This window comes from Sinohyriopsis cumingii, chromosome 17 (genome assembly GCF_028554795.1).
Source record: "Sinohyriopsis cumingii isolate HCF-2022 chromosome 17, ASM2855479v2, whole genome shotgun sequence".
In the NCBI taxonomy this organism is placed as follows: Eukaryota; Metazoa; Mollusca; class Bivalvia; order Unionida; family Unionidae; genus Sinohyriopsis; species Sinohyriopsis cumingii.
The window spans coordinates 50,338,160-50,365,819 of NC_142977.1; the positions used below are offsets into that span (position 1 = coordinate 50,338,160).

Here is a 27,660-nt window from a genome sequence, read left to right on the forward strand (position 1 = left end):
ATTGATAAACCTAAAAATAAACCATCATCAGGTAACACAGTCTGCAGCAACAAAACCCTAGTCCATACTTGTCATATTTCCAGAGAGTGTTGGTGGGTTTTAGGTACTCAGAAAGTGTGTTTTGAGGTTCAAAGGGGGTCAGTGCACTTTGAGCTGAACAAGTGATGTTGTCCAATTGAGCCTATATAAATTTGCGGGAAATTCAAATTTGATTTGTAAATCAAAAAAAAGAAAACAACCTGTTTTCTTTGAAGCATTAAATAGCTGGTAGACTTAGCATCGTCTAGTATCATCAACACACGTGCATATGCATCTGTCAATACTCACATAACACATCTTAACAGACCTTAAGTATAACAAAAATATAAACAATTTTTGCCTTAAAATCCATTGGATAATGGAATATTTTTTTAATTAGATACAGCCTTTGCTGTTTCTAATGTCACTAATTTTAGACCTGGATTTTACTGTTGTTTGAACATCTTGAATATGATGTTGAATTTTTTTTAACATTGAAAATGATCTTTCTGCATCTGCATGGTTGTAAAGGAGTGGCAAACATGCTGGGTGGTACTGCTATGTCAATGAATGTTGTACGCTCCAGAATTACTACAGAATGACTGATGTCAAAATGGTGTTTGCATTGTGTGCAAATAATAAAAATGCGTGCACATGCACATGCACATACACACACACACACACACACACACACCCATCACAAAGTCAGACTTCATCCATGAGTTATGTTTAGTTTTAGTTGTTCATCATTTTGCATAAGTCAGTTACTTATGATATGGCTCTATTTAAACATTTTGCTATAAAAGAAAATGAACCACACTTGTACACTGTTTCAACTACCAAATAATTGTTTCACATATCATATATGTTGTAAAATCCGACTTCAAATGGATGTTGCCTCTGATCACAAACTTGACAATAATCTTGAACAATGATAGCTTCAATGTTTTCATTCAACACCATACTAAACCTTTTGTTCTTGAACCCGAATCTTTATGCTTGTACCCAACTCAAATGAATTGGATTGTTTCACTTACTGTACTTTAGGTACCTATGCAGATAAACCTAATGGGCTCACCAACAGCAGTCCTCAAAGGACTTAAAACAACATCATCAAAGCTATTCAGTAAATTAAGTAACCAGGAATATGATGGTTGTTTTTCTGTTACTACGTTACTACTTTATCTTTTAATTGACTGCATGATAAACTATCCAGTGGATAGTTTTACGTAGGTTCTTTCCAGGACTGTTGACTCCTTGTTACTACATGCTTCAGACATGTATAGTTGTGGTCAGACAATTTTTTTTAAAAATTGCCCACGATTATTGAAGAACATGACTTTCTAAGCATGTTTTTCGTGTAACACGTTGTGCTAAGACAAGTATTCTAGTACATTTTCATTAATATATAATGCATTGACATTAAGTATGCACAGTTCTGTAACATTATCCCAGGGGTGATCCTAATTGGAATCCACTAGTTCACTGTAATGGGAGGACAAATTCTAGGCATATGTAAGGGTATATTCCACCTGGAAAAGTACCAGCTATGCAATAGCAACAGGTAAATATTACATCATTAAAATTAATTTTACTCCCCTCTCCATCCACAAAACTACATATTTACATGTTGACAGCTGCTTAAGCACCCATTAGACAGTCTCTTAAAGACTGACTGCAAATCATTATGATGCCTGGTGAGAAGACGGGGCATTTAAAAAAAGGTCAATTCACTTGATAGCAGCATAAATTTACTTCAGTTTATGCATCAGTAGCAATAAATATTATCTCTCTTTACAGATTGCTGCACGTGTAGGAGAAGATATGTGTTACAATGTGACTGGACTTCTATGTAGAGACCAGGTGGTTGAAGTTTTAAACTACTTCAATGTCAGGGCGAAAGTAGAAGATATCTTTAGCAGATGTCAGGTCAGTTGGCAGCGATGTTAATGGGTCATCTCTTGTCTCATTCTTTTAGTCAGTTAAAGCCAGTCATTTTGTCATGTTCAGTTCATCATTCCCAATAAGAATCAGAGAAATACTTAGCAGTGAATGATAATTTGTAACAGATAATATTAAAGAAGATGTAGGAGATTTATATTGCTTATAGAATATCACATTTAAATATATTTGGGTATTTTTAATGTTATGTACATTGCTAGAACACTTACTTTGCAAAGTGATAGAATGTTTATGTTCTGTCAGGGGCCTCGAGTGGCCGAGTGGTCTAAAGCGCTCTCTGTTACGGATCGCTGCCATCTCACCTCTGTCTGTGTGTTCACGTCGCAGATTCGGCTAATGTGGTTATGTGAGAAAGCTTGCCAGTAACTTCTCGTGGGTCGGTGGTTCTTTCCGGGGTTTTCCCGGGTTCTTTCTCCACCATTAATACTGGCTGCCATGTATAGCTTATCGTATGCTGAAAAATGGCGTTAAACCCTACAACAACAACAACATGTTGTCATGTGACAAACCTCCATATTTCAACATGATGTCAATACACATGATAGCATGCCATGTGACACATCTCCTTAAGTCAACATGTGAGTACACATGATGGCATACCATGCGACACCCCTCCATGTCAACATGATATTACAGCACACCATAGCATGCCATGTGTGCTCCCTTGAATTTACCTATTTCATATTAATTATTAAAGGAGATGTTCCAGAATGCATGACTAAGTTATCGTACATGCAGTACTTCAAACCTACATATTAATAAACAAACTAGAAAAATATAATTTTGAAGATTTATCACAACTTTACTTTTCAAATTTATTACTTGCTTGTTTTTTTATCTTTTATATTGGGGCACTGAGTGGCCGAGTGGTCTAAAGTGCTCGCCATTACGGATCACTGCCATCTCACCTCTGTCTGCGCTGGTTCGAGTCTCGGATTCAGCCAATGTGGGTATATGAGAAAGCCTGCCAGTAGCTTCTAATGGGTCAATGGTTCTTTCCGGGGTTTTCCCGGGTTCTTCCTCCACCATTAATACTGGCCACCATGTATAGCCTATCGTGTGCTGAAAAATGGCGTTAAACCTCACAACAACAACAACAACAACAAATCTTTTATATTAGCATGTTTATAAAAGTATGTACCAATGTCATGTGTGTGTATATATATATATATATATATATATATATATATATATATATATATATATATATATATATATATATATATGTATGTATGTATGTGTGTGTGTGTGTATATATATATATATATATATATATATATATATATATATATATATATATATATATATATATATATATACACATACACTGTATGAATGTCTACTTTTGTACCTAATAGTGTTTTATGACTGATACTGATGTAAACTTACTATATGCCATATTTGTGCAGAATAGCCTTAAGCTGTATCTAAATGGAAGTTATCATTAACTGCTATGTGTATATGAAAATCTTGCTGAAAGTAATTTCAGAACAGTTATTGGAGAGATGAAACAAAAATTTATATAGGCAGTTAAATCCACCTAATTTCATAATGTATTTTATTACATATTTGTAAATTGCTTGCTTGTAAATAGTTATTTTCATAAGAGAGAAAAATGTGTATGTATATATATATATATATATATATATATATATATATATATTAAGACCTCAAGGGAGATTAGTTGTAATTAACTAATTAAGCTACCCTCTTCAAAGATATTATTATTATTATTATTATTATTATTATTATTATTCTGTTTCAAGGTCTGTAATGGAAACAGGTACTTGACCTTACCAGCAAACTTGATAGATATTGTGTGGAAGAGAAAAGAAGAACTTCAAAAGGGAGACATTTCTTTTTCTCGTCCCACAACTCTCTCATCTTCCTCAGAATTGGAGAATATGAAAAGGCCCACAAATTCAAATACACACAGCATCAGCAAGGAAGATACCAAGGTTCTGCTTCAGTATGGCATTGATCTGACCACAGCAACTGTAATAGAGACAGCTGTCCCACTTCAAGTGGAAACAGTTCCTTACCCTGTGATTCACAAAGTTGATCTGTTCTACTGCTGTATAGCCTGTGGTAAAGTATTCTGGAAAGGAAGTCATTTCGATAGAGTCAAAGAACAGTTTTCTCATGCATTGTCTCTTGGTGAAGGTGACACTTCTGTATATGATAGATTGAAAGAAAATTGGTAGCTGAGACAATGGACATACAATCATGGTTTTCTTTGTCACTTGAACGGGATGCGATAATTTTGAGAACATATTTTACGCAGTTGTCAACAGGTTAGCATTGCAAAATAAAATTCTCTGTTGCCTGCTGTAGCGATATAATATAACTGTCTAATTAAATAAACGTTTGACTCAAGGATGTCACTTTAAAGTTTCGCTGTTCACATGTAGATGCAGCACTGAAAATTTTCATGACTTTTACTAAACTAAATAATGTTGATCGGAAACATTTTATTAAAGGTTTTGAAATTATCCATTTGAAAGCTAATTTTGAAATACTCAGAGTTTGGATGTTGGTTGGTTGTGTGTGACATGAGCAAATAATGCTTCTATTTTTCAATGTTGAACATCTCTTTATCTTGCAATCATTGTAAAATCATTATTCATACAGGATCAGCTTAATCAACTCTCATTGCACTCTCTCTCTCTCTCTATGGTCTATGGCATGCTTTCTAAGAATATTTTGTATTTCTGTAAAATAGATTCTTATATTTAGCTCTTTTGGCCTTGAAAAAGTTAGTCTAGCTATATAATGAGACAGAACTCAAATTTTGATCCTGATGAAGCGTTGTACTCAGCTTGGTTATCTCCCTTTATCGTTATTGTCTTTGTGGAATATTGTAATTCAAAATGTTCATAAAAGAATAGGTTATTTTGTAATTAAATGGATTGTAAAGTTTTTATTCATTAAGAGATAAGGAGAAGAAAAGATTTAAACCATTATCATTCATATTACATGTTTCTAGAGGAGTGTTTTTTTTATAATTGGTCTTAAAAAGGAACATGATGATTATATAATTTAAAGTTTATGTTCATCTGTTTGATGCTGTTTAATGTGCTGTACTTCGCTAGGCTCAAGTATTCTCAGCATGTTGATTACAGTTACCATGTTAACGAATTTGTCATTGCAAAGATCTTGTCTTTATATACTGGAGTCCTTGCCTTACCTTGTCAAACCAGCATAAAGAAGTGAGAAAATGAATCAGAAATATAAATCTTGAACATTATAGCTAATATTATCATAATCTTTTTTTTAAATCACTTGCATATTTTCCTCTATATAAAATTCACTTGCATTCAAATAAAATGTTTTACATAATATCTCTTGCATATTCTCGGTACAAATCAGGTTTATTACTGGGTAGTTGTCATTGAAGTTAAAAGCTGTATATTCAATTATGTTGATAAAGTTACCATTGAACAACCAAATATCTATTGGAACCTGAATATTCTGTTGTAGCAAATGTCATTGTAACAATAGTTGACTGTACATGAATTTTATGTCAAATGCCTGAATAAAAAACTTGAACAATTTTTACTCCAGCGTCATGTGAAATTTGTGTTAATACAAACGACATCACAAAACCACACATATAGAACATGCGGATCAGACCAATTCATATAGGAAGTTTTGTTTCTCTGTCAAATACATTGCCTGATCACATCACATTAGGATGACTTTCTCATTTACCTCAGAATCCAGACCTACAAGAAAGTTGTAAAACGTTTTTCTGTCCATATACTATGCAGAGTGAAGCAACTCTTAGAGGTTAACTCGCCTTGCTACCCAGTCATTCTTGATTTACACAAGCCCTTAATTTTGCTGTCATGCTGTAAAATGTCCTCCATAGAATCTGTTTAATCATGCATCATTTACTTCAAGTGGAATTAGGAGTTGGTTTTGTGAATTCAAGAGAATTTATTCATATGTTTGCAATTATTGTATCAATCATTATTGTCATATGTAATATGTAATTTCAATCAAGGAAAGTTGTTTTCACCAGGGGCTAAGTCATCTAAAGTACTTGCCTTTAGAAATCACTGATTTGTCCACATCTTGGCCAATTGTGAGTATATGAGAAAGTTTGCCACTAGTTTCCTATGGGCCAGTGGTTTTAATGGGTTCCTCATCCAGCAAATATCCTGGCTACCATATATAGCTCATCATGTGCTGAAAAAATTGGGCACTTAAAAGCGGTTTTGATAATCTGGTTTACTATATATATATATATATATATATATATATATATATATATATATATATATATATATATATATAATGTCAAAGGTGGGCAAACTTTCCAGTGCAAGTGCCGCATACACAAATTTACACCCTGTCGCGTAGTTCATTGAGTAAAATAATTCATATTTGAAATAGCAAAAACAAAAGGTTTTTCTAAATAATATCATAATTAATTTTCAGTTGTTAATATGTTGTTAATATTTGAAAACTTAAACTTCAAAAGAAGCACATTTATTTGATAAACAGAGTAACATAAACAGAGTCAGTGCGAATGATGACTTGTTCCTAGGCCACATGAAAACCCTTGGTGGGCCGCATGAAAGCCCTTGGCGGGCCGCATGAAAGCCCTTGGCGGGCCGCATGAAAGCCCTTGGCGGGCCGCATGCCGTAGTTTGCCCACCCCTGATATATGTTGTATGCACGTTTCTTCCTTTTCATCATTAATCTTAGAGATGACAATCAAGTGCAAGAAGTGTACACGATCTAAGGTCATGGAAGATGAGACATGTCTATACATGCAATTGCTCAAAGAGGAAGGACATGAGATGTGTCCATGCGTACAATTGCTCTTACTTTGATATGAAGATATTTTGTCAATTGTTTAAAAAAACCCACTAGAACAAACCAATACATCACAGCAAGACTTTTAATTTTCACATCACATATGAATTGTTGATCAGTCTTGTAGTGGATTTTGATATGTCCTCTTGACCCATCATGAAGAAGCAGAACAGCACCAGAATATACTTTAACTTCAGTACAGTAGAATGAGTGATGTTGAGATGCCCTCTCCACCCTTCATGCTGACATAGAAACAGCACCAAACATACTGTATCCATGAATACTGTAAAAAGCCAGGCAATTAAAATCAGGCCTTGGAATTGCATATGATTGATAAGATTCAAAAGGCTTTGTTATCATCATGAAGATGAGTGGGAATGGCATTTATGTATTGTATACCCACTATGATACCTACCTCATCATATTATATTAGAATAAGATTCTCTGCTACCTCTGAATCCAGCCTTCCCAAAAAGCCGAAAACATCTTTCTGTCTAGCCATTATAAAATAAAGGGAAGCAACTCTTACAGGTTGACTCCCCTTGGTACCTTTAGGTGACTACCATAATTTATTACTGGTTTAAACCTGTGTTTACATGAGCAAAACATTGAAGGATGCATACATTACAGGGAAGGGTAGGAGGGATTATTTGTAATGTGATCCAGTAAGTATTGTGGGAGAAACAATTTACTATTAAAAAAATGGCATTATCCATCAAATACTTTGCCTGTTAGCATTATATAAAAAGAATAGGCATGAGAAAGGAGAAACTGCTGAGCATCCAAGATCCATGTGTCATCCATTAGAAGCATGGCTGCTCTCCTAAAATTAAAAATGTTAGTTTGGCAAAGTGAGGAACAACCTGTTTATACATGTGTGGCAGAGATCTGTGTGAATTCCGTACTTAGTTTTGCATTTACATTTTAGTGCATGTTAGGCCTTGTATGGCCGCAGTATATCTGGTGGAGGAAGAACCTGGGAAAACCCTGAAAAGAACCACTGACCCACAGAAAGCTACTGGCAAGCATTCTCATATACCCACATTGGCCGAGTTGAAGATGGATGCATACCTGTGCGGACAGAGGCGATATGGTGAGAGGTAAATGAAGTTGATTAAGGAATAAAAAGAGCGAATTTATTTCAGTAATCCTTTCTTCTCTAGAGTAATGTTAAAAGATTTTGTAACTGATGCCATTATAAATTAGAATACCATATATGCTTGCTAATAAGACAAGTCCAACTGCAAATTGCACAGAACCAGTCCTGTCATCGCATAGTATGTCGGCAGATCTCGGTCTATGCAGTTTGCTAGGAGCAATCAGGAGAACAAACAACATAAACTCTGATCTGTCAGCTCATTATGCAATGGCAGATCAGGGTCTACAATGTTTGCAGCTGGACTCCACTTACAATCAAGTATTAACATAATAAAATAAATGTTACTGTAGGCATGTGTGTCTTCCTGCAGGGAACAGGCTGGATTAGTGATTTTTACATGTAAAACATGATATAATGTACAATTTAAAACCTGGCACAGCCATAGATTGCTCTTGGCTGTGTTGTTGTCTGATATCTCAGGTGCACTTGTTTTTGCATAGCTGACTTAAAAGTTTGTTTGCCACTGAAAAACAACTCATTTAGTATTGATAGGCACTTTTTACAATTTAGAACTCTTACTTCTTCCTATCCTCACCTGACCTTATCCTAATGAAGACTATTTAATTCAGTGTATAATTTTCTGTCAGTTTTCCAATACTGTAAAAGAAATCCGTCACAATTCCGGGTCAAACTTAAAATGGTTTACCTACCACCTAATTTAAGTGTCATCTTTATATTTGTAAAACCTTGCAAGGGCGGTTAACACAAATATTTTGACCTCTTCAACTAAAGTTTTTCTAGAAATTTAAAAAAAATATACATACTCTGAAAATGGCATGTATCTTTTTTAAACACTTGATTTCAAGAGAAATTTTTAAAATAATATTAAAAATGACAGGCAATGTGAAGTATAAAACTCATTTTTAGTAAACCTCTTCAATCCTGCTATTTTTTTAAAACAGTATTAACATAAACTTGTAAGTTCTCTAACAGATCAAGTGTCTGGTTGTTAAGTTTTGTTGGTACAAAAATTTAGCAATTAGCAGTGATAAAAGTAACTTCTATATGAAAGATATTAATATAAAATTATGATTTTTATGGATCACCTGTGTGCAAAAGTTTAAAGAACATGAAAAATTACATAAATTACGACAAATATGTTTTATGCTGATTTTGTATCTGAAATTGGAGATACTGATTTGAAAAAGACCATTGTTTTCAATTATTTTATATGAACGTCATGGTTATATTGTACCCTTTGTAGTTGTTGAGATTCAAATAAAGGCAACAGAAAGAAGTTTTGAATGTAGTGTTTTATTGCTAGTTTGGCTGTAGTTGTAGAATTAATCTTTGATTAGGTAACAAAATAATGAAAACACATCAATACTTATAACATTCATATTGTCTCGTATTATACAAACTGAGAAAAAAAAACAAACTTATGCAACAAAAACAGACTAAACATGTTGAATACACTGATATATAAATCATGTTGTATGCTTGGACACCATTATTACACTGTCTGCTAAGTTGAAAATACTTCATCAAACTAAAATACTGTATGTATTCTTCCGATAAAAACAACAAATCAAACATTATGGAGAATGAGAACAAAAATTGGGTTTATTCTGCATTTATTTGCCATTCATTAGCTAGAATTTTATAAAGAGCCCTTCTAGTAGGATTGATTGTAGTTTAGCTGTGTACATCTGGCTAAAATCTGACCTAGAAAAGAGTTTAGATGAGTAAACCAGACTAATATCTGACATAGAAAAGAGTTTAGATGAGTAAGCCAGACTAATACCTGACCTAGAAAAGAGTTTAGATGAGTAAACCAGACTAATATCTGACATAGAAAAGAGTTTAGATGAGTAAGCCAGACTAATACCTGACCTAGAAAAGAGTTTAGATGAGTAAACCAGACTAATATCTGACATAGAAAAGAGTTTAGATGAGTAAGCCAGACTAATACCTGACCTAGAAAAGAGTTTAGATGAGTAAGCCAGACTAATACCTGACATAGAAAAGAGTTTAGATGAGTAAGCCAGACTAATATCTGACCTAGAAACAGAAGATTACTGACAGTATGAATTGGAGCTCAGATTATGTTTGGCTGATACCAAATCCTCAAATCTAAGGACATACAGTGAATTAATTTAGGATAGTTTGGGATATCTTGATTGTTACAAAGCATTTAAATAGCAAATGAACAATGATCCATCTCCAAAGACAGACACACCCTACCATCCTCAAACTGAACTAGCCTTAGTAGTCAGGCTTTGCACACACAAAAAATTGTGCCTACAAAATATTTAAATTTTAATACACTGCTTCCACTGTACAACACTGTACATAGAAGTCAGAAAAGTGAAGTTCATTTTAAGTGAGGAACCTTGTAGTGAGGGAAGTTCCAACAATGCTTTTGTCATAACGGTGCAAAAAAACAGGGTATTTAATGGCATGAAATTGCATTATATGTAGTTGTCATTAACCAAAAATTAAATTTATGTAAACTAAGCAATGATAAAACAAAATTTAATAAATGTCCTTACCCATATCTGCATCAATAGAAAGCAGTATTATGAGGGACCTTATAGTTAGAAGATACTGCACAGTATAATGAGGGGCCTTACAATGAGACTGCACCAGTATAATGAGGGATCTTACAGTAAGATTGTAGTGAGGGACTTTACAATGAGGCACTGCACCAGTATAGTAAGGGGCCTTACAATGAAGCACTGCAGCAGTATAGTGAGGGACCTTATAGCAAGGTTGCACTTAACCAGTTTAGTGAGGGGACCTTACAATGAGGCACTTCACCAGCATAGTGAGGAACCTTACAGTGAAGAGACATTGCACCAGTATAGCAATTGACCTTACAATGAGAAGGCACTGTACCAGTCTAGTGAAAAGCCTCATAGTGAAGAGACATTGTACCAGTATAGTGAAGAACCTTACAGTTAGATACATTGCACCAGTATAGTAAAGGACCTTGCAGTGAGGAGGCACTGTACCTTTCTAATGGGAAACCTTATAGTGAGGAGACACTACACCAGTATAGTGAGGGAGGAGATACTGCACCAGCATAGAAGGACCTTAACAACACTGCAGCATTATAATGCGGGACCATACAGTGAGACAATGCAGCAGTGAAGTGAGGGACCTTACTGTGAAGAGGCACTGAACCAATATAGTGAGGAGACCATGCAGTAGTATTTCAGATGAACAAAATTTGCATCGAAATGCAGTTTTGAAATAATCTACAGCATCTTATTGCAAAATATTAAACTGTTATTTACAATTAGTTTCCTTTGCTATGATATGAATTCCCTCAGAATATTGCAGTTCCTGTTACATTGCAGATCTTGTCATGGATCCAATTAAATTGGTCTGTATTGTTTTAGTATTGATTGCTCAGTCTATTTTATTTAATCTGAGTTAATGAAAATGACAATGATTCAGTGGTTAGAATGCTGGATTAATGACCAGAAGGGTACAGGTTCAAATCCTGCCCAGACTAGGCCATGGCAGTAATGGTTGTGTGTCTCAATGAAGAAACTGTATGATGATATACCTCCCAAAATAAATTTTGGACTTTCTGAGGGGATGCTGTTTATACCACAGATTTTGACTGTTTAAAGTTTACGTGTAATACCTTATCTTTTATTTTAATTATCTCATTCTGAATTGTAACATTTTTACTTTTTAATTTTATCTTCTTGTACTTCATGTTTAAAATTAATTTTAGAAAGGTTTATTTTCCTAAAGTTTATATGCAATTCTTCATTTTTATATATTTTAAACTTGAACTTTAGTTGACACCATATGGTCACTATTGACTTGAGTTGTTGTGAAATGCTAGAACATACATACATGAATACTCAATACTTACGTTTACGTGTAATACCTTATCTTTTATTTTAATTATCTCATTCTGAATTGTAACATTTTTACTTTTTAATTTTATCTTCTTGTACTTCATGTTTAAATTAATTTTAGAAAGGTTTATTTTCCTAAAGTTTATATGCAATTCTTCATTTTTATATATTTTAAACTTGAACTTTAGTTGACACCATATGGTCACTATTGACTTGAGTTGTTGTGAAATGCTAGAACATACATACATGAATACTCAATACTTACATACATGCATGTACACACACACACATCTTTGTGCAAGGTACAATCAAACAATCACTCTTGGCTAATAAGCTCTGATTATGTATATGGTTACTTTCTAAAATCACTTTACTGTAAAAGTGATAGAAATCAGAACATTTTAAAAATTTGTTTTCATTTTTCAAAAGTGCCATTCTGAATAATTTTGACATTCAAATTTTGTAATTATTGAAAACTGCCACATTGTGATTGCTGAAATTCTTTAAAATCCAAGCACACAAAAAAGTGACATCAATAGTTTTATCTCTCACTAATGAACTATGTGTTAGTTTCAGTCCCTAATAATTCTCTAAATGAATGGAATGAGCGAAGGAATGAAAGAAGCTGCTTTTAAATGTAAGAGTAAAGAGTTTATATATCAGTGTCAATTTGTGGTCTTCATTTAACCATCAGCTTACTGCTTGTTTTGACGTTCTCAAGCATGCCTACTTTTTCAATAACAGTGGTGTAACTTGAGCGACAGATTAGTACAGCTTTATTTAAAGGATCATTCAGATTATATTGTTCCTTAACAGAAACATCGCTTGAGGGTGTGTGTGTGATTAGGATTTTTACGTAGCTTTTAACAATTTTTCAGTCATATCGCTACTATGTCTGCAGTGTGGCAGTTTATAGTGATGTCTAGCACTGGGGCATCATGCCGCAGACACGTGGCATGATGTCCCACCCAGTCACATTATCCTGACACCAGGCTGACCAGTCCTAACACTAACCTCTTAATACTGAGCGCCAAGCGAGGGAGCTGTTAGCACCATTTTTGTAAGTCTTTTCGCTTCAGAGACTATTCTTGATACACACTGAGCTTTGACAGAAGCGAGATGTATACCAAAATTTCCCTCAATGAATTAATGGTCAGAACTAACAAACCAACTGTACATGATGCAATATAGTCACACCCCCACCCCACCCACCTCGGAATGTGTTGTCCCCACCCACACCACTCTTTTAAAAAAAAAAACAATTTTCATCATATAGTTGTCGTAATTTACTATTCCAGGAATTCATTGTTCATTCAAAAGTTCTAATGGAATAAAGGTTTTATTCATATATCTGATTCAATTTCATTCTGTCAATATTTTATGCATTACATTTCAAGTATTACAGGGGCCCCGAGTGGCCAAGAGGTCTAAAGCATTACGGATCAATGCCATCTCACCTTTGTCTGCAAGTATTACATGAAAATACGTAATCAAGTTTTTAACTGAAAAATAGTAACTATATTATTGGTCCATTATCCTTTCTTAAATAAAAAGGTCAAGTATTGTGAGTAACTGTCTTAGGGCAACTGTCAAGACAATAATCTAGAACTGGATATAAATGATGATCTGGTACAATGTATCATTGTGAATATCCATTAGTTTCACTCTTAACCATTGATATAATGTTAGGAACTGCATGGAATTTCATTTGTCAAAGCTTCTGCTTCAAACTAACATGCTTTAGAACAGAACAAGATCTTACTTGGAGGTTTGTTGTTTACAGTTTAAAACCATTTTTCAGCACAAGATAGGCTATACATGGCAGCCAGTATCAGTGGCGATGGAAAAAGCCGGGAAAACCCTAGAAAAAACCACCAACCAACAAGAAGCTACCGGCAAGCTTTCTCACATACTCACATTGGCTGAGCCCGAAACTTGAATCCATGCTGACAGGTGAGATGGCAGTGATCCATAATGGTGAGCGCTTTAGACCACTTGACCACTCGGGGCCCCTACTTGGAGGTTTAATCATGGATATTTTTTCTACTCATTTTAAAGAATGTCTGCATTTGAAATTTCCTTGCTGAACAACTAGTATTTTTTATGTTGTTTTTGGGAGAAAGTTATTGTGCATGTAAAAAGTATGGATCTGCAAGTCATTGGCAGTCATGTGTCTCTGTACTCCTTCTCACATAAATGCAGTAATTATATTTTGTATTAGACATTAGGCTGATAAAAAATAATATCACAAGTTCTTGATATTATATTATTGTAATATTGAGACTGTGTGCATACACTATTATAGCCAGAGATTTCTAATACCAGCATAGTAATCATCGACTGCACATGACCAAAACACACTCTCACTTTCACTCTCTCTCTCTGTGGTAAATAACTATTACCAACAATACTTGTGCAATAAACAATACTTTCATTTGACATTTTTCCTGGCAAAGCCATTGTTGACATATAACATCTATCCAAGTTTTTTAATTTATAATTAATTTGCTCATTTTTCTGAGTATAGCAACAAATGTTCAAATTTTTTTTTAAATTCCAATTTAGTACAGATTGAATTCATGCAGGAAAAATAGAAAATAGCTTTTTTTTTCTTCACAAAAATATTTTTGTGTTTGAATATTTATAGGATTAATTACTATTATGATAATGCCTTGTTGGAACATACCTCTGTACTCAACAGCATGCTTTACAACGTGTCATTTTTATGGTTTCATAATGAGAACATTGTATTTTAAATCCTTGTTGTCCAACAATGTTTGATGAAAAACAAAACATGCATTATTTTTGCTACAAAGAGTTCAGAAAATATGTTGTGTGAGTAATCTGTATAAATCAGTATAAATAGTTTGTACGCTCACAGGTCGTGGCAAAATCCAATGAAAGCACTAGAAGTCGAATATTGACTTGGGGTTTTAAAGAGAACTTTATTGCAAAATGCTTATAAGAAGATGAAGAAAACCGTGAAAAACTTTAAAACAACTCTTGCTTAGGAAAAAAATACCCCAAGGAATGTGGGTTATATTAAAAACTATCTCAAGAATTGGTAAATATTTTATGCAGCAGATGTAATTCACAAACATTTTTTTAATAAAATACCAAAGTATGATATAAAACTGACTCCAAAGACATTTTACAATATTGCACTGGAGGAAACATCATTTCTTGCACCTATTATAATTATTGCATGAAATCACCATAAAAGAAGAATTAGGAAATAATACTATTTTAACTGAAGGGAAAATGCATGACAAATACGAAAGCTCATAAATAAGAATGAGACTTTTTAAAACATTAATTAGATGGACAAAGAAAAATTGACATCTTTGAAAGTTTTACATTGAATATGCTGACATATCATTATTTATCACCTACATAACATCGTATATACTCGCTTACAAGATCAGCCCATGCATATGCGCCAGCAGATCTTGGTCTGTGCAGCTTGCAGTTGGATTCAAATTATTAGTGAGTGTATATATATATATATATATATATATATATATATATATATATATATATATATATATATATATATATATATATGCATGTATGTATGTATGTGTGTGTATATGTATGTGTGTATATATGTATGTATATATGTGTGTATGTATATATGTATGTGTGTGTATGTATATATGTATATATATATATATATGTGTGTGTGTGTGTGTGTGTGTGTATATATATATATATATATATATAAAAATCCATACTGAGAGCAAAGAATAAGATCTACCATTACAAAATTGGGTCATTACTCCACAGCAACCAAACTGAAAATGCAAAAATCCTTACTTTTATTCACATTTAAGAATTAATATCCATATTTAAATCAGAATGGAAAGCCGTACAAATGGCCATAAAAATCAGGATAATCATTCTGTATCTTCAGACTGCAGTCATTACAAACATCAGAGACATCTTGAAAAGAAAATTACAAAGTAACAGTGGATGCTAAAAGAAATATGAAATCAGTAAAGTTTACAATTTAAACTTCAATCATGACAAAATCTGCACTTCTGCATTATCCATCAGTTATTTCCCCAACTACAACTCCAAAAGAGAGATGGAATATTCCACAGATGTGCCCAGCCTATCATTCATTAAAGAATTATTGAAATGAACTGTATAGATTGCAATTTACCAGTGCATTATGGGGGAACAGGTAAGGGTCTACTCTGCTCAGTTCATTGCATTTTATAAGTAAAATATAGCATACAAATTTAGCCATGCATATTATATTTCCATATATTCTACTAATTTTAACTGCAAAACAATGAATAGAATGATTCTTTACAAGATTAAACATCTCAATTTATACATCATATTTATTAGTTATGGCTTGCATCAGATCAGCTATATTGATTTGACTGTATTTAATGTGAATGAAAAGATAAGACCTTGTCCAAAGTTCATTTAATTGTACAACAACCAAAGTTATTACTGAGCAAGAGTTCACAAGGCATCCTACCCCTCCTATTTTACACTAGTAATCATTACAATAATATTTAAGAATAATCCTGGAAAGTTGGTCACATTGACCCAATCATTGTGTTTTTGTATGTACATGTGATTTACTTTTATGCAATGATGCACCCACAGTACAAGTTTGGTAACCAGACACAAAAAGGTAATGGAAGAGTCTGTACAAGATTTCAAAAAATACTTAATAAAGTAGGTCACAGTGATCAGTTTTGGTATGCATCACTTAAAGTGTTACAGATACACTCATAGTGTAAGCTTGCTCTCAGTGATATTTATATCTGAGTTATAGAGTGGATGGATGGATAACTAATTTAATCTTGTATACATACTTTTAAAAAACAGAGGAACAAGTAAAAATGAAATGAATCCAAACCACTATCTTGAGGTAAGTGAAGCTTAAATCTATTTTGTTTCTTTTATATAAAAAATGTGTTTTTATAATCTTGTTGACTGAATATTTACATCCTATTTTTAAATGCATCTCATCAGGAATACTGAAAATTTTGCCATATATTATTGGATTTTAAAACATAGACATTGTGAAGAAGGGTGTTTTCTATGTGGCTTGATTTTCATATTGTTTTCAGTGAAAAGCATGTGAATCAGAAAAGCAGGTCCTGAATGAAAATCCCTCTGGATTCGTCACTGCATTTGTATTCATTTAGTTTGATAGAAACAGACTTGCATAACAACAAACTTACAAACAAGCATTCGCATAAATATTCAAATTGCATTGCATCTAGTGTTGAGCCATTACAGTAAAAATAATGATTAACTGAAATATTAGTTATAAACTTGTTACACATAAAAAGGGAAAGAAATTGACACATACAATTCTGACATTGCTCAATCGTCTTCAATCCAATTATGCATGTTTATCACAAAACAACATAAAACATGTATAAAATTAGTTAAAAATCACAAAATTCTCTACAATTGAAATGAACAGCTCTCAAGTTAAGAATGGTTAATGCCATTTCTATTTAGTCAATCAAAATGATCTTGCATAACACATGCTAAACTGAAAATGGCACTGACCCAAAGCCATCAGCCATCAGCCAATCTGGAGATGAGTGTCTATGCTGTTTTGTTCTACGGTACTATATCAATATAAGGCACCCCAGTTTAAAGCAATCCCTTTTTATAAGGCAGATATTGCATGGATCCCATTTCATTATTTAATAACAGTAATATTAATGTTAAAAATACCTCAATATTAGGTATCTCAGTCATATAATGTCCACTTTTATTGCTCCTATGAATAGGGTTATTGAGAAGGCAAACTGTGCTTACAAGTGAGCAGTGTGAACCTTATCTCCTTAAGCATTAACAGCAGATCTGAGTCTACACAGTCAATCCAGGTCTACATTGCAGATTTTAGTGTACAATGCAGATCTTAGTGCACACTGTAGATCTGGGTGTCCATTGCAAACTTTGGTGTACATTGCAGATCTGTGTGTATGTTGCAGATCTGGGTGCACATTGCAGATGTGGGTATACAGTGCAGATATTTGTGTACATTTCAGATCTGGGTGTACACTGCAGATGTTAGTGTACACTGCAGATCTGGGTGGACACTGCAGATATTGGTGCACATTGCAGATCTGGGTGTACACTGCAGATATTGATATACATTGCAGATCTGGGTGTACATTGCAGACATTGGTACACATTTCATATCTGGGTGTACACTGCAGATATTGGTGTACACTGCAGATATTGGTCCACATTGCAGATATGGGTGTACACTGCAGATATTGGTCCACATTGCAGATATTGGTGGACACTGCAGATATTGGTCCACATTGCAGATCTGGGTGTACACTGCAGATCTGGGTCCACATTGCAGACATGGGTCTACATCCATGATAAGATAAGGATGGCAGTCTAATACATTTTTAATGCATGTGGTGTGATCTAGTATTACTAGACAAAGATATCCTAAGTAAATATTTGCCCCAATTTGGTAAAAATTGTGTTTTGGGTGGACTTATAATAAAGCATGGATTTATCATTGGACAAATATGGTACATGAATATTTGCCAAGGATGTATGCCTGTATCAAGGACATGTTGCAGTAGGACTTGTGTCACAACCTGTTTTAAAGTGTCAAGTGTCAAGAGCACTGTCATATATTATGACTGCCTTCATACACAAGTATAATTTTAAACTTTTTAAGTTTTATACATTATTCACACTTTAGGAATGTTCTGTCTGAATTAGTTATTTTGTAAAAGAGTCATGATCTTTGTGGAGAAAAAAGTTATTTTGTCAACGGCATAACATGATTATAAAGCTGCCAGAAAATTTTTGTTTGTCTCATACACTCATATAGTTTACATATTTGGATAGAAGATTATTCATCATACCCAGTGTGTGTGTGTGTGTTTGTGTAGCATATAAAATTGTGATCTGGATGAACCTTCAGCCTTTCTGATATACACTTATGACTATAAGTATTTATATTATCCAATAAAATGGAATTCCCAACAAGGAAGTATCTGGAATCCTCCATAGTCTGAATTGTTATACCATTGGGAATATAAATTTCTTGAAACTTTGTATATGCAAATGCAGTGGGGCTATTTCTTTACTAAAAATATTATGGTTGTTGCTGTTTTTGGTTTGACGCCATTTCTCAGCGCAAGATAGGCATGACAGCTAGTCTAACTGGTGGAGGAAGGACCTCGGAAAACCCCATTAAGAACCATCAACCCAAGGGAAGCTACTCAAGTACGCACATGGAAAATATTATTGCTATCATGCATGTTGAATCTAAACTTTGTCTACATGGTGTTTAAGGCACATCAACACAAAAGAGGCCATACAATGCTATGGCAATTAGGGTTAAGGCGGGACATCCACAGCAGCTGACACAGGATAATCAAGCAGGATTTGAACCTGTGACCTCTTGGTTGCGAATCCATCATGCTAACCACTGTGCCTTCATGGCTTTCTGAACCTAGATATGTAACTAGTTAAAAAGGATGAGCAAAGAAGAGTAACTGTCAACAGTCAATTTATTTACACATCTTATGTGTCTTTTAAATATCAAATAACACCATAAACATCTGGAGTATTTGAACCAGTATTTAAAGTTTATAAAAAATTTCATGTCTATAAAAATACTTAAAATTCCAAAATTTGGACAGAAAAATCAAAATACTGTAAAACGATTTATATAGGATTTAATATTTACAATTTTATAGGTTTTACTATGACCTTATGACCACTACTGATGATGAAAATAAAGTGAATTCATTAATATTCATGACTGCAATCAATTTCAGAATTTTGCAACAAATTACATTTTCGTCGGTATTTAAATTCATGGATCCTAACACATGTACTACTGTTTCATTAGAATGAAGAGTTTGTTAGGTCATTAAATTTATGGCTTGTAAAGAACACAAAATCGATTTTGTTTGCTCAATTGATTAGTCCTAGCAAACTGCATGCAGCCAGATTTGTTGGTGCATTGTGTAAGTGTAGATGTGGGTCTCTGTAACTGCAGTTAGATCCAACTTTTACACAAGTATGCATTGTAACTGATTGTCTTAATTAGAATCTTGACCATCATATAATTCTATCCATGACAATAGAATGCCTTATATAATCTTGACCCCAAATAAGCTGACATTGTGGGAACAGATATTATTTGAAACAAAGTTATGAAATCCCTTCAGGATATATTAAACATACAATATATTCCACTATATTTTCAAGTAGGAAATTTGTAAGCGGGTACATCTAGTAGTATTGTGTTGTCTTGCTTGACCTTGAAACCAGTGCTAATTTGTTTCTAGCTGCCCCATCTGTGTATTCTGAATTGTTTCGAACAATAGACTTTTTGGGCCAAATACATATAACAACTACTAAACTAGTATTTATAATCAGAATGCTGTGAAATTGTACAAAGTGATGCATATATAATATGCATGCAGATTGCTAACACTTAAAGTTTCAGTGAAACTGATCTCTGTTCATGGTTACCGTAGCAACCAAATAGAGAAAAAGGGTGGAAAAGTAATTTTTGACCAAAAAAATCAAATATAGTGTATACTTTTCCATCAATTATAGTTATTCTAAATGTGTAAATGGACAGTTAATTGTTTTCGACATATCACATATTCTCTGTTCATTACTTTTAAGCCTATGCTAGATAATTAAAACTTTACTTTCAAACAAGTCTCAGTATGTTACAATATTTAGATAATGTAATATTGTTGTAGTTATTATTCACAAAATTTCTGCATATAAAATATATTTCTATTCATGTATAGTTCATTGATAAGGAACCAATACTAATCATACTGAAAATGATAAATAATTATGGATTTACTTTAGTTGCCATAGCAACCAAAAAGTAATGTTATTGTTGGAAAGGTTTAAAAGACTTGTTAAAATAATATTGTTGGCAGATTCTTTCATCCAACTAAATACAGCATTCATTGTTCAAAAAACTCAATGTTATCAAACTGTTTTAATTATGAAGGTAAAATACAAATAATCATAATGTAGAACAGTTATGCTGGTCATGTTTTAGTGTGAAGAGAATACTGTTTATGCAATGAAGTCAAACTAATGAAAAACTAATTTTCTCAGTTGAAAATTGTTGAAAAGCAAATATCTTACCGATTTTTATATAAACACATTTATAAGCAATCACTGTTAAATATGACGAGTACAAATATCTCTATACATGTGACAAATGTAATAACTGACACACAATCAATCTGCAAGTTTGTCACTGACTGCAGTAGACTCTATTTTTCATCATGTAGTTAGCATTTAGTTCAGGGATTTAATGACTTTTAGTCTTATTTTGAAATTATTTTTTTGGGCCAGCTTCACTACTAAATCTTAACTTTCCTTTACTATCTATTAACCTGCAAACCGAATGTATATCAACAGTATGGGATACATCATGTCTTTGATTTGTTTAATAGCTTTTATAATTAATGTTTTCTTTAATATATGACAGCGCATCTTCTAATGTTCAGCTAGTTTGAGCATAACTGTCAATGGCCTACCAAACAGACGTATTTAATTCTGCAACAATTCTAGTGTCCACATCTGAATATTTTAATGTAATATCAGGTAGAGCAATATTATCACAGCCATAAGTTTGGGTCTTCTCTTGACACAACATTGTACTATTTTTCGGTTATAGATGCGTGTTTGCAGAACTGGATGGGGGCTCATGTCCAGTACACAAGTATGATAGTGACACTGGTTGTCAAGTATTCTTCTGAGTGGAACTGTACATTTGAGAGGCCTGAAAGTCATTATTACTGAAAATTAACATAATTATTTCTCACTGATTATAAGTTAAAGAGCAAGAGTTGTGAGGCTTTCAATGATAATTATTAATTGCAACATGCCAATCCTTTTTTATTAAAAAAAGTAGAATTCTCAGCAACAATCTTAACATATAAACTTCTACATTGTCAAACATAAGAAGAAAATAAAATAATAGAAAACATTTTATTTATATGTTCGCTGGCCTACCTCTGAAACTAGCTCTGCAATAACTAAATGAAACGAAACTGTTGAGGAAAAAAAAAGATTTCCATCAGGTTGAAAGTTCAGCTGTTGAACAAAGGTCTTGATTATTTGATTCCCAAGTCACATACATTTTACACTGCTGTCATAAGGGTGTGTTAATTACGAAGCACATCTCTCTCGTCCATTTCCTTTTAAACTTGATTGCTGAGAGAGCGAGAGAGAAGCAGACCAAAATGAACTTTATAATACAAGAAAAGTATTGTGCTTTTTCTTTTTAAATAAACTCAAAAAACCCAAACAAAACAAGAAAAAATTAAAGAAAAGTTGGATAGGCAAGGAAAGGAATACCTCGGAGTAAACACCCACAAATAATGTTAAGTGACAAATACAGTTGCATACAATGTTATTTTGAGCCTAACCATGTATCACAATATCACACTTTTACAATACTATTTAGATCATATCATAATTCCTAATGTCCACTGCATTTAGAGTGTTGCCATTTATATCTTATAAACTGAAATGTACTAATGCAGAGGATTTATGTGATCACAGTAAATATGTTACTCTCTATTACTGCTCCATTTAGTTTATCACAAAGATACTTTCGTGCAGATTTTCACTCAAGAAATGAATTAGCACTGGACATGAGTAAAAATGTTAGACAATACCAAAAACATTTTTCTTCTTCAATTTTACATCAAAATGAAATCTAACCAAAATCATGCTTCAAAAGTAAGAGGCAAAAAAGGGTTTCAGAACCTGACAACTATCAATTATATCAAAGTACAATAGCTGTACTTATCCAAATATAATGCCATCCCACTATATCAATGTAAAATGTGTACTGTGCCATGTTACAATATTACTATTTCATCATTTAATGGGAACCGTGACTGTACCTGCCTTAAAAAAGAGGCAGTGTTAAAATGAGGTGCATTATAGTAAGTTATATTATACATATTATTAAATCATGTAATGAGAACCATGAATATACTTGCCTTATAATAAGGTTGGTGCTATAATGAGGTTGCCTTATACTGGGGTACATTAAACACAGCATTAGTATTACATCATGAATTGACAGTCATAATCATATTTGCCTTTTAAATGTGTTATAATGAGGCTACTTTATACTGGGATGCATTATTCAGAGTATTACTATTACATCATGTAGCTGAATCCAAGGTCATACCCAACTTATAAAATGGCCAGTGTTATATTGAAGTTGCCATATAAAGAGGATCATGTACAACCATTATATCATGCAATGGCAGCCATGACGACACTTGCCTTATTAATGAGTGTTTTAACAAGGTTGTCTTACTCTTGGGTACATTATCTATAGTGCTACTATTACATCACACACTGTGGCTCTTACCCTCCAAATTTTGTAGACACAACATTTTTAAGGGACAAATAAAAACTGCAGTACTTAATGTTCTAGTAGTGCTAAAAATGAGATAATGTTATTTGCTTTGACAGTTTTGCCTGCTTAATTGTTCACTCATTATCTGCAAGAATTTATTATGATAAATATGCACTTTTCTTTTCAACTTATTAAATCATTAATTAAAAATTTCACACCTGTATAAATTTAGTGTCTATTGTCAGTCATTCAGCTTCAAAACCAATTAAGTCTTTGCTGCCATAAGTGTGACTTAAACCTCTTAAAGTTTTTACACTAGAGGCCATCAAAGACCTTACACTTCAAATTTGCCAACTAACACAAACCTTGAATGTTTTCATTGCCGGATGCAATGTTTTAAAATAGATATTCACTGCCATCTTACAGATGTTATCATCTAATGAATCTTGTCACTGCTAGTACCAACAAGGACATGAATGGACATCCACAAAAGAAAGAAAAGTGTGCATTAAATTAAAAAAGTCTGACTAAAATGCACACAACGGGGACCACAGGGTCAAGATCTGGAAGACAGAGGGAAAAAAACCCAGTGCTCAAGGTGCAACACTGCATCATGTAATTTGATCCATGACAATACTATGCCTTATGTAAAGGAATGTGTTATACTGGGTACATTATACATAGTAATTACTGTTACATCATATAATTCTATCCATGACAATAGAATGCCTTATATAAAGGATTGTGTTATATCAAGCTCATTTTATACCGGGATACATTATACATAGTAATTACTATTACATCATATAATTCTATCCATGACAATAGAATGCCTTATATAAAGGATTGTGTTATATTGAGTTCATTTTATACCGGGATACATTATACATAGTAATTACTATTTACATAATGTAATTTGATCCATAACAATACTATGCCTTATATAAAGGGTTGTGTTATATCAAGTTCATTTCATACTGGGGTACATTATACATAGTAATTACTATAACAGACTGTAATTAGATCCATGACAATACTATGCCTTATAAAAAAATCCTGCTATACTGAGTTCATTTTTACTGGAGTATATTATAGACAGTAATTACTATTACATCATGTAATTGGATCCATGACAATGCTATGCTTTATAAAATGGATCATGATATAATGAGGTGCATTATAATGAGTGACCACATGCATCAAACCACCAAAAACAAAGACCCACTTTGTGCTGACAGACACAGCTGGCTTGAAATCAGGAATAAGACAGACCATGATCTGTCAGTGCATTATATAATCGCAAATCTGATACATGGTAAAACAAAGATAAAATGGTATGTGGTGAAAATCTGTACTACAATCTATCAGTCTCTTAAAGAAACAAATACAAACACATAGATGCAATAATCATACAGAATGACAGTTGCTTATGTCAAAATGAAATTTTAATTGAGACCATTACTTCCTTTTTTCTCCATCTTTTCAAAATGTATGCATATATGCATGCATGCATGCATACATACATACAAACACATACATACATACATATGCGTACAGTGCTCTCTCTTTATAATGCTGTCAGTGGGAGTGCTAAAAATGACCCACATTATCACGGACCCTTGAACTGATTGACCTTCCAACCAAAATGTGTCAAAATAATAGATCAAAACACAAAATTGTTTATTTATTGATGTTAAATCAAAGCATAATTGGTTCTCATTATCTAAGGATGAAAATTAAGTGAATTAATTCAAGTAGCAATGATAAAACAAAATTTAAACAACCATACCTATGTTATAAGTGGGTCAGCATAATAACGAGGGGCTTTATAGTGAGAGGCCTCAAGACATACATACATCGCACACACATACATACATACGTAAATTGAGCTAACAAAAGATAAACGTGTCTAAATAATACAAAAGTGTTCACTAGATCTTATGTTATGAAAAATGTGCATTCCCACATCTACTATTGCCCCAATACTAAACCAGGTATTTTCTTACAAACTGAATATAAACAGACTTTTCATATCCAGAGAATGACGAAAAATATGTGAAATGTGTGATATACATAAACAGTAAGCTGTTATGAACATATCACTAAATCAATATTTGAAATGCCTGATTTTTTTTAAATAAGGAAGGGGAATCAATGTTTTGCATCTTTGCCTGTTCATCAGTCTCTTCTGGAAAAAAAAAAAAAATGGGTGGGGGGCAGGTAGCAATTACATGCTGCTTGGGTTGAAGATAATAAGCATAATCACCTGCCACAAAAAGCAGGATTTTCAAACTGCTGGGTTATACCTGTAAATTCAGCTGAGTTAATAATCGTTTTATATAATTCCACCCATCAATATGTTGACAAAACTATGTATCACTTAACTGTGTCGGAAATTATAGCAAAAATTTGGCAGTCTTATCTCTCATCTGCCAATTATTATCCGTGCCTTACAGGTCATGAATTCAATTCCACCATTACCTGGTAGCAGACTGTTGCTACCAAATCATAGTGCTTGTAACATAAATTCAGAGTGGCAAATCTGCCATATGCTACAGGCATTCAAATCCTTGACAATTCTGAACCATGTTCAATGGAATTTTTACCAGTTCTGGCTAAGAGAATGTTTGTCATTAGGAAGGTCCCTGGTTTAAGTTGTAACCAGACCACATGTGATAGATATAATGTAATCATTCAATCTTAACACATTGTTTCTCGCAACTCTGTGAGCTATATAACACTTTACTTGTGTACTAGCCTAGTCCAACTGCAAACAAGAGAGACCCTGATCTGCTGTCACAAATGCATCTGTAGATCATGACCTCTGTTGTCTGTTCTACTGATTACTCCAAGCAAAACTGCACAGACCCAGAAATGCTAACGTGTTTTGTGACAGCAGATCTGGGTCTGTGCAGTTTCCAGTTTTACTCGACTCATAAGCTTTGGTACATGCATATCTGGACTTACTCTAATATAGTGCTACAATTTAACTACATGCATCAAGGTATCGGGACTATTAATGCCAATAATGTGGACTTTTCATACAAACATAACATTTTTGGAAAATTGCACAGCTGTACTGTTCATATTCATGATGATATTACAGATCACATTAAATGTGTTGAAAAATTGCAAATAACTGCATATCTGAACATTTCTTATTAATATACCTTTTAGACTGAAATGCAAACTACTGAGAAATGCACAAATCCTGCTTAAATGACTGCCATTGATAGATTTATATTAAATTGAAATAGTATTACAATATGCAAAAAAGCACCTGTGGACGATACTAAATATAAACTGACACATCCATGTGGAATATCTTCTAAGGATGGCATGGTAGAAAATTCTGTGTCGACCGGAACCAGTTTTCCAACAGCTATGATGATTTCTCCACATCCGCTTTGTGGAGTGAGGTAAATACTATACATGCTAAGCTGATCCATTTGGAATGCTGAATTTCCTCGCACATCATGTATCAAATGATCGTGATGGAAGAAGAGATCTAATATGCTGTCCACTAAGTACTCCGTGTATGATAAAATGAGTGCCTGTACAAAATCTTCTGTAGAAATGAATCAAGCCTTATAAAGCCAGATCTGCATAACATCTGTTGTCAAATGATGTCGACTCTTATGCAGAATTGGGAATCTTTCACAAATAATCTTGGCCTTCGATACATCCATTGCACATATTAAATCTTCGCAAGTACAGTAACCAGGATCGGAAATATTATAATTTTCAGAAACTGATAACAACATCGATGCATTTTCAAATTTTCTTCCAATAAGCATGGATTGTCTGTAATTTTTCACAGATACATGTTCAGTCCAGCTGACTAAAGGTAAACAAACATATGCTGCATTCTACCAGAGTTTTCTGCCCTTGAAAAACATCAGAGTTAGTTAATCTTGATAATTAGCAGAATGCTTCTTGGTATCTTTTCATACTTATGAGTTGTCTTTATCACAGAAAACAGCAGGGGTACAGTCAATATCCACACTAACAGGAAGTGTTACCAGTATCATGTAGATTTAGTCTCACAGAAACTGTCTTCATCACTAAAATCTCTTCCCTGCAACAGAAATCAAATGATAATCGGTCTGAAATGACATGATTATTACTTTACATCACTGATATGACATCAAATGATCATAGGTCTGAAATTACGTTATTGTTACTTTACGACATCAATGATATGACATCAAAATGATAATAGGTCTGAAATGACGTGATTGTTTCTTTACGACATCACTGATATGACATCGAATGATAATAGGTCTGAAATGATGTGATTGTTACTTAACATCACTGATATGACATCACATGATAATAGGTCTGAAATGACGCGACTGTTTCTTTACGACATCACTGATATGACATCAAATGATAATAGGTCTGAAATGATGTAACTTACTTTACAACATCACTGATATGACATCAAATGATAATAGGTCTGAAATGACGTGATTGTTTCTTTACAACATCACTAA

The 27,660-nt window shown here is 33.4% G+C and overlaps 2 protein-coding genes across 8 annotated transcripts in view; one reads left to right on the plus strand and one right to left on the minus strand.

Moving 5' to 3' along the window:
* LOC149778674 (exonuclease mut-7 homolog) overlaps window positions 1-5,534 on the plus strand; it is a 74,710-nt gene extending 69,176 nt beyond the window's left edge. For all 3 annotated transcript variants that reach the window (XM_089939476.1, XM_089939477.1, XM_089939478.1), the window contains 2 exons: window positions 1,819-1,947; window positions 3,747-5,534. In XM_089939476.1, coding sequence (XP_089795602.1) covers window positions 1,819-1,947; window positions 3,747-4,184 — 567 coding nt within the window. In that variant the 3' untranslated portion in view covers window positions 4,185-5,534. The remainder of the gene's footprint in view (window positions 1-1,818; window positions 1,948-3,746) is intronic.
* Window positions 5,535-9,201: 3,667 nt separating this feature from the next.
* LOC149778675 (uncharacterized) overlaps window positions 9,202-27,660 on the minus strand; it is a 144,975-nt gene continuing 126,516 nt past the window's right edge. For all 5 annotated transcript variants that reach the window (XM_089939483.1, XM_089939485.1, XM_089939484.1 and 2 more), the window contains exon 7: window positions 9,202-27,242. In XM_089939483.1, the coding sequence (XP_089795609.1) occupies window positions 27,192-27,242 (51 nt within the window). In that variant the 3' untranslated portion in view covers window positions 9,202-27,191. The remainder of the gene's footprint in view (window positions 27,243-27,660) is intronic.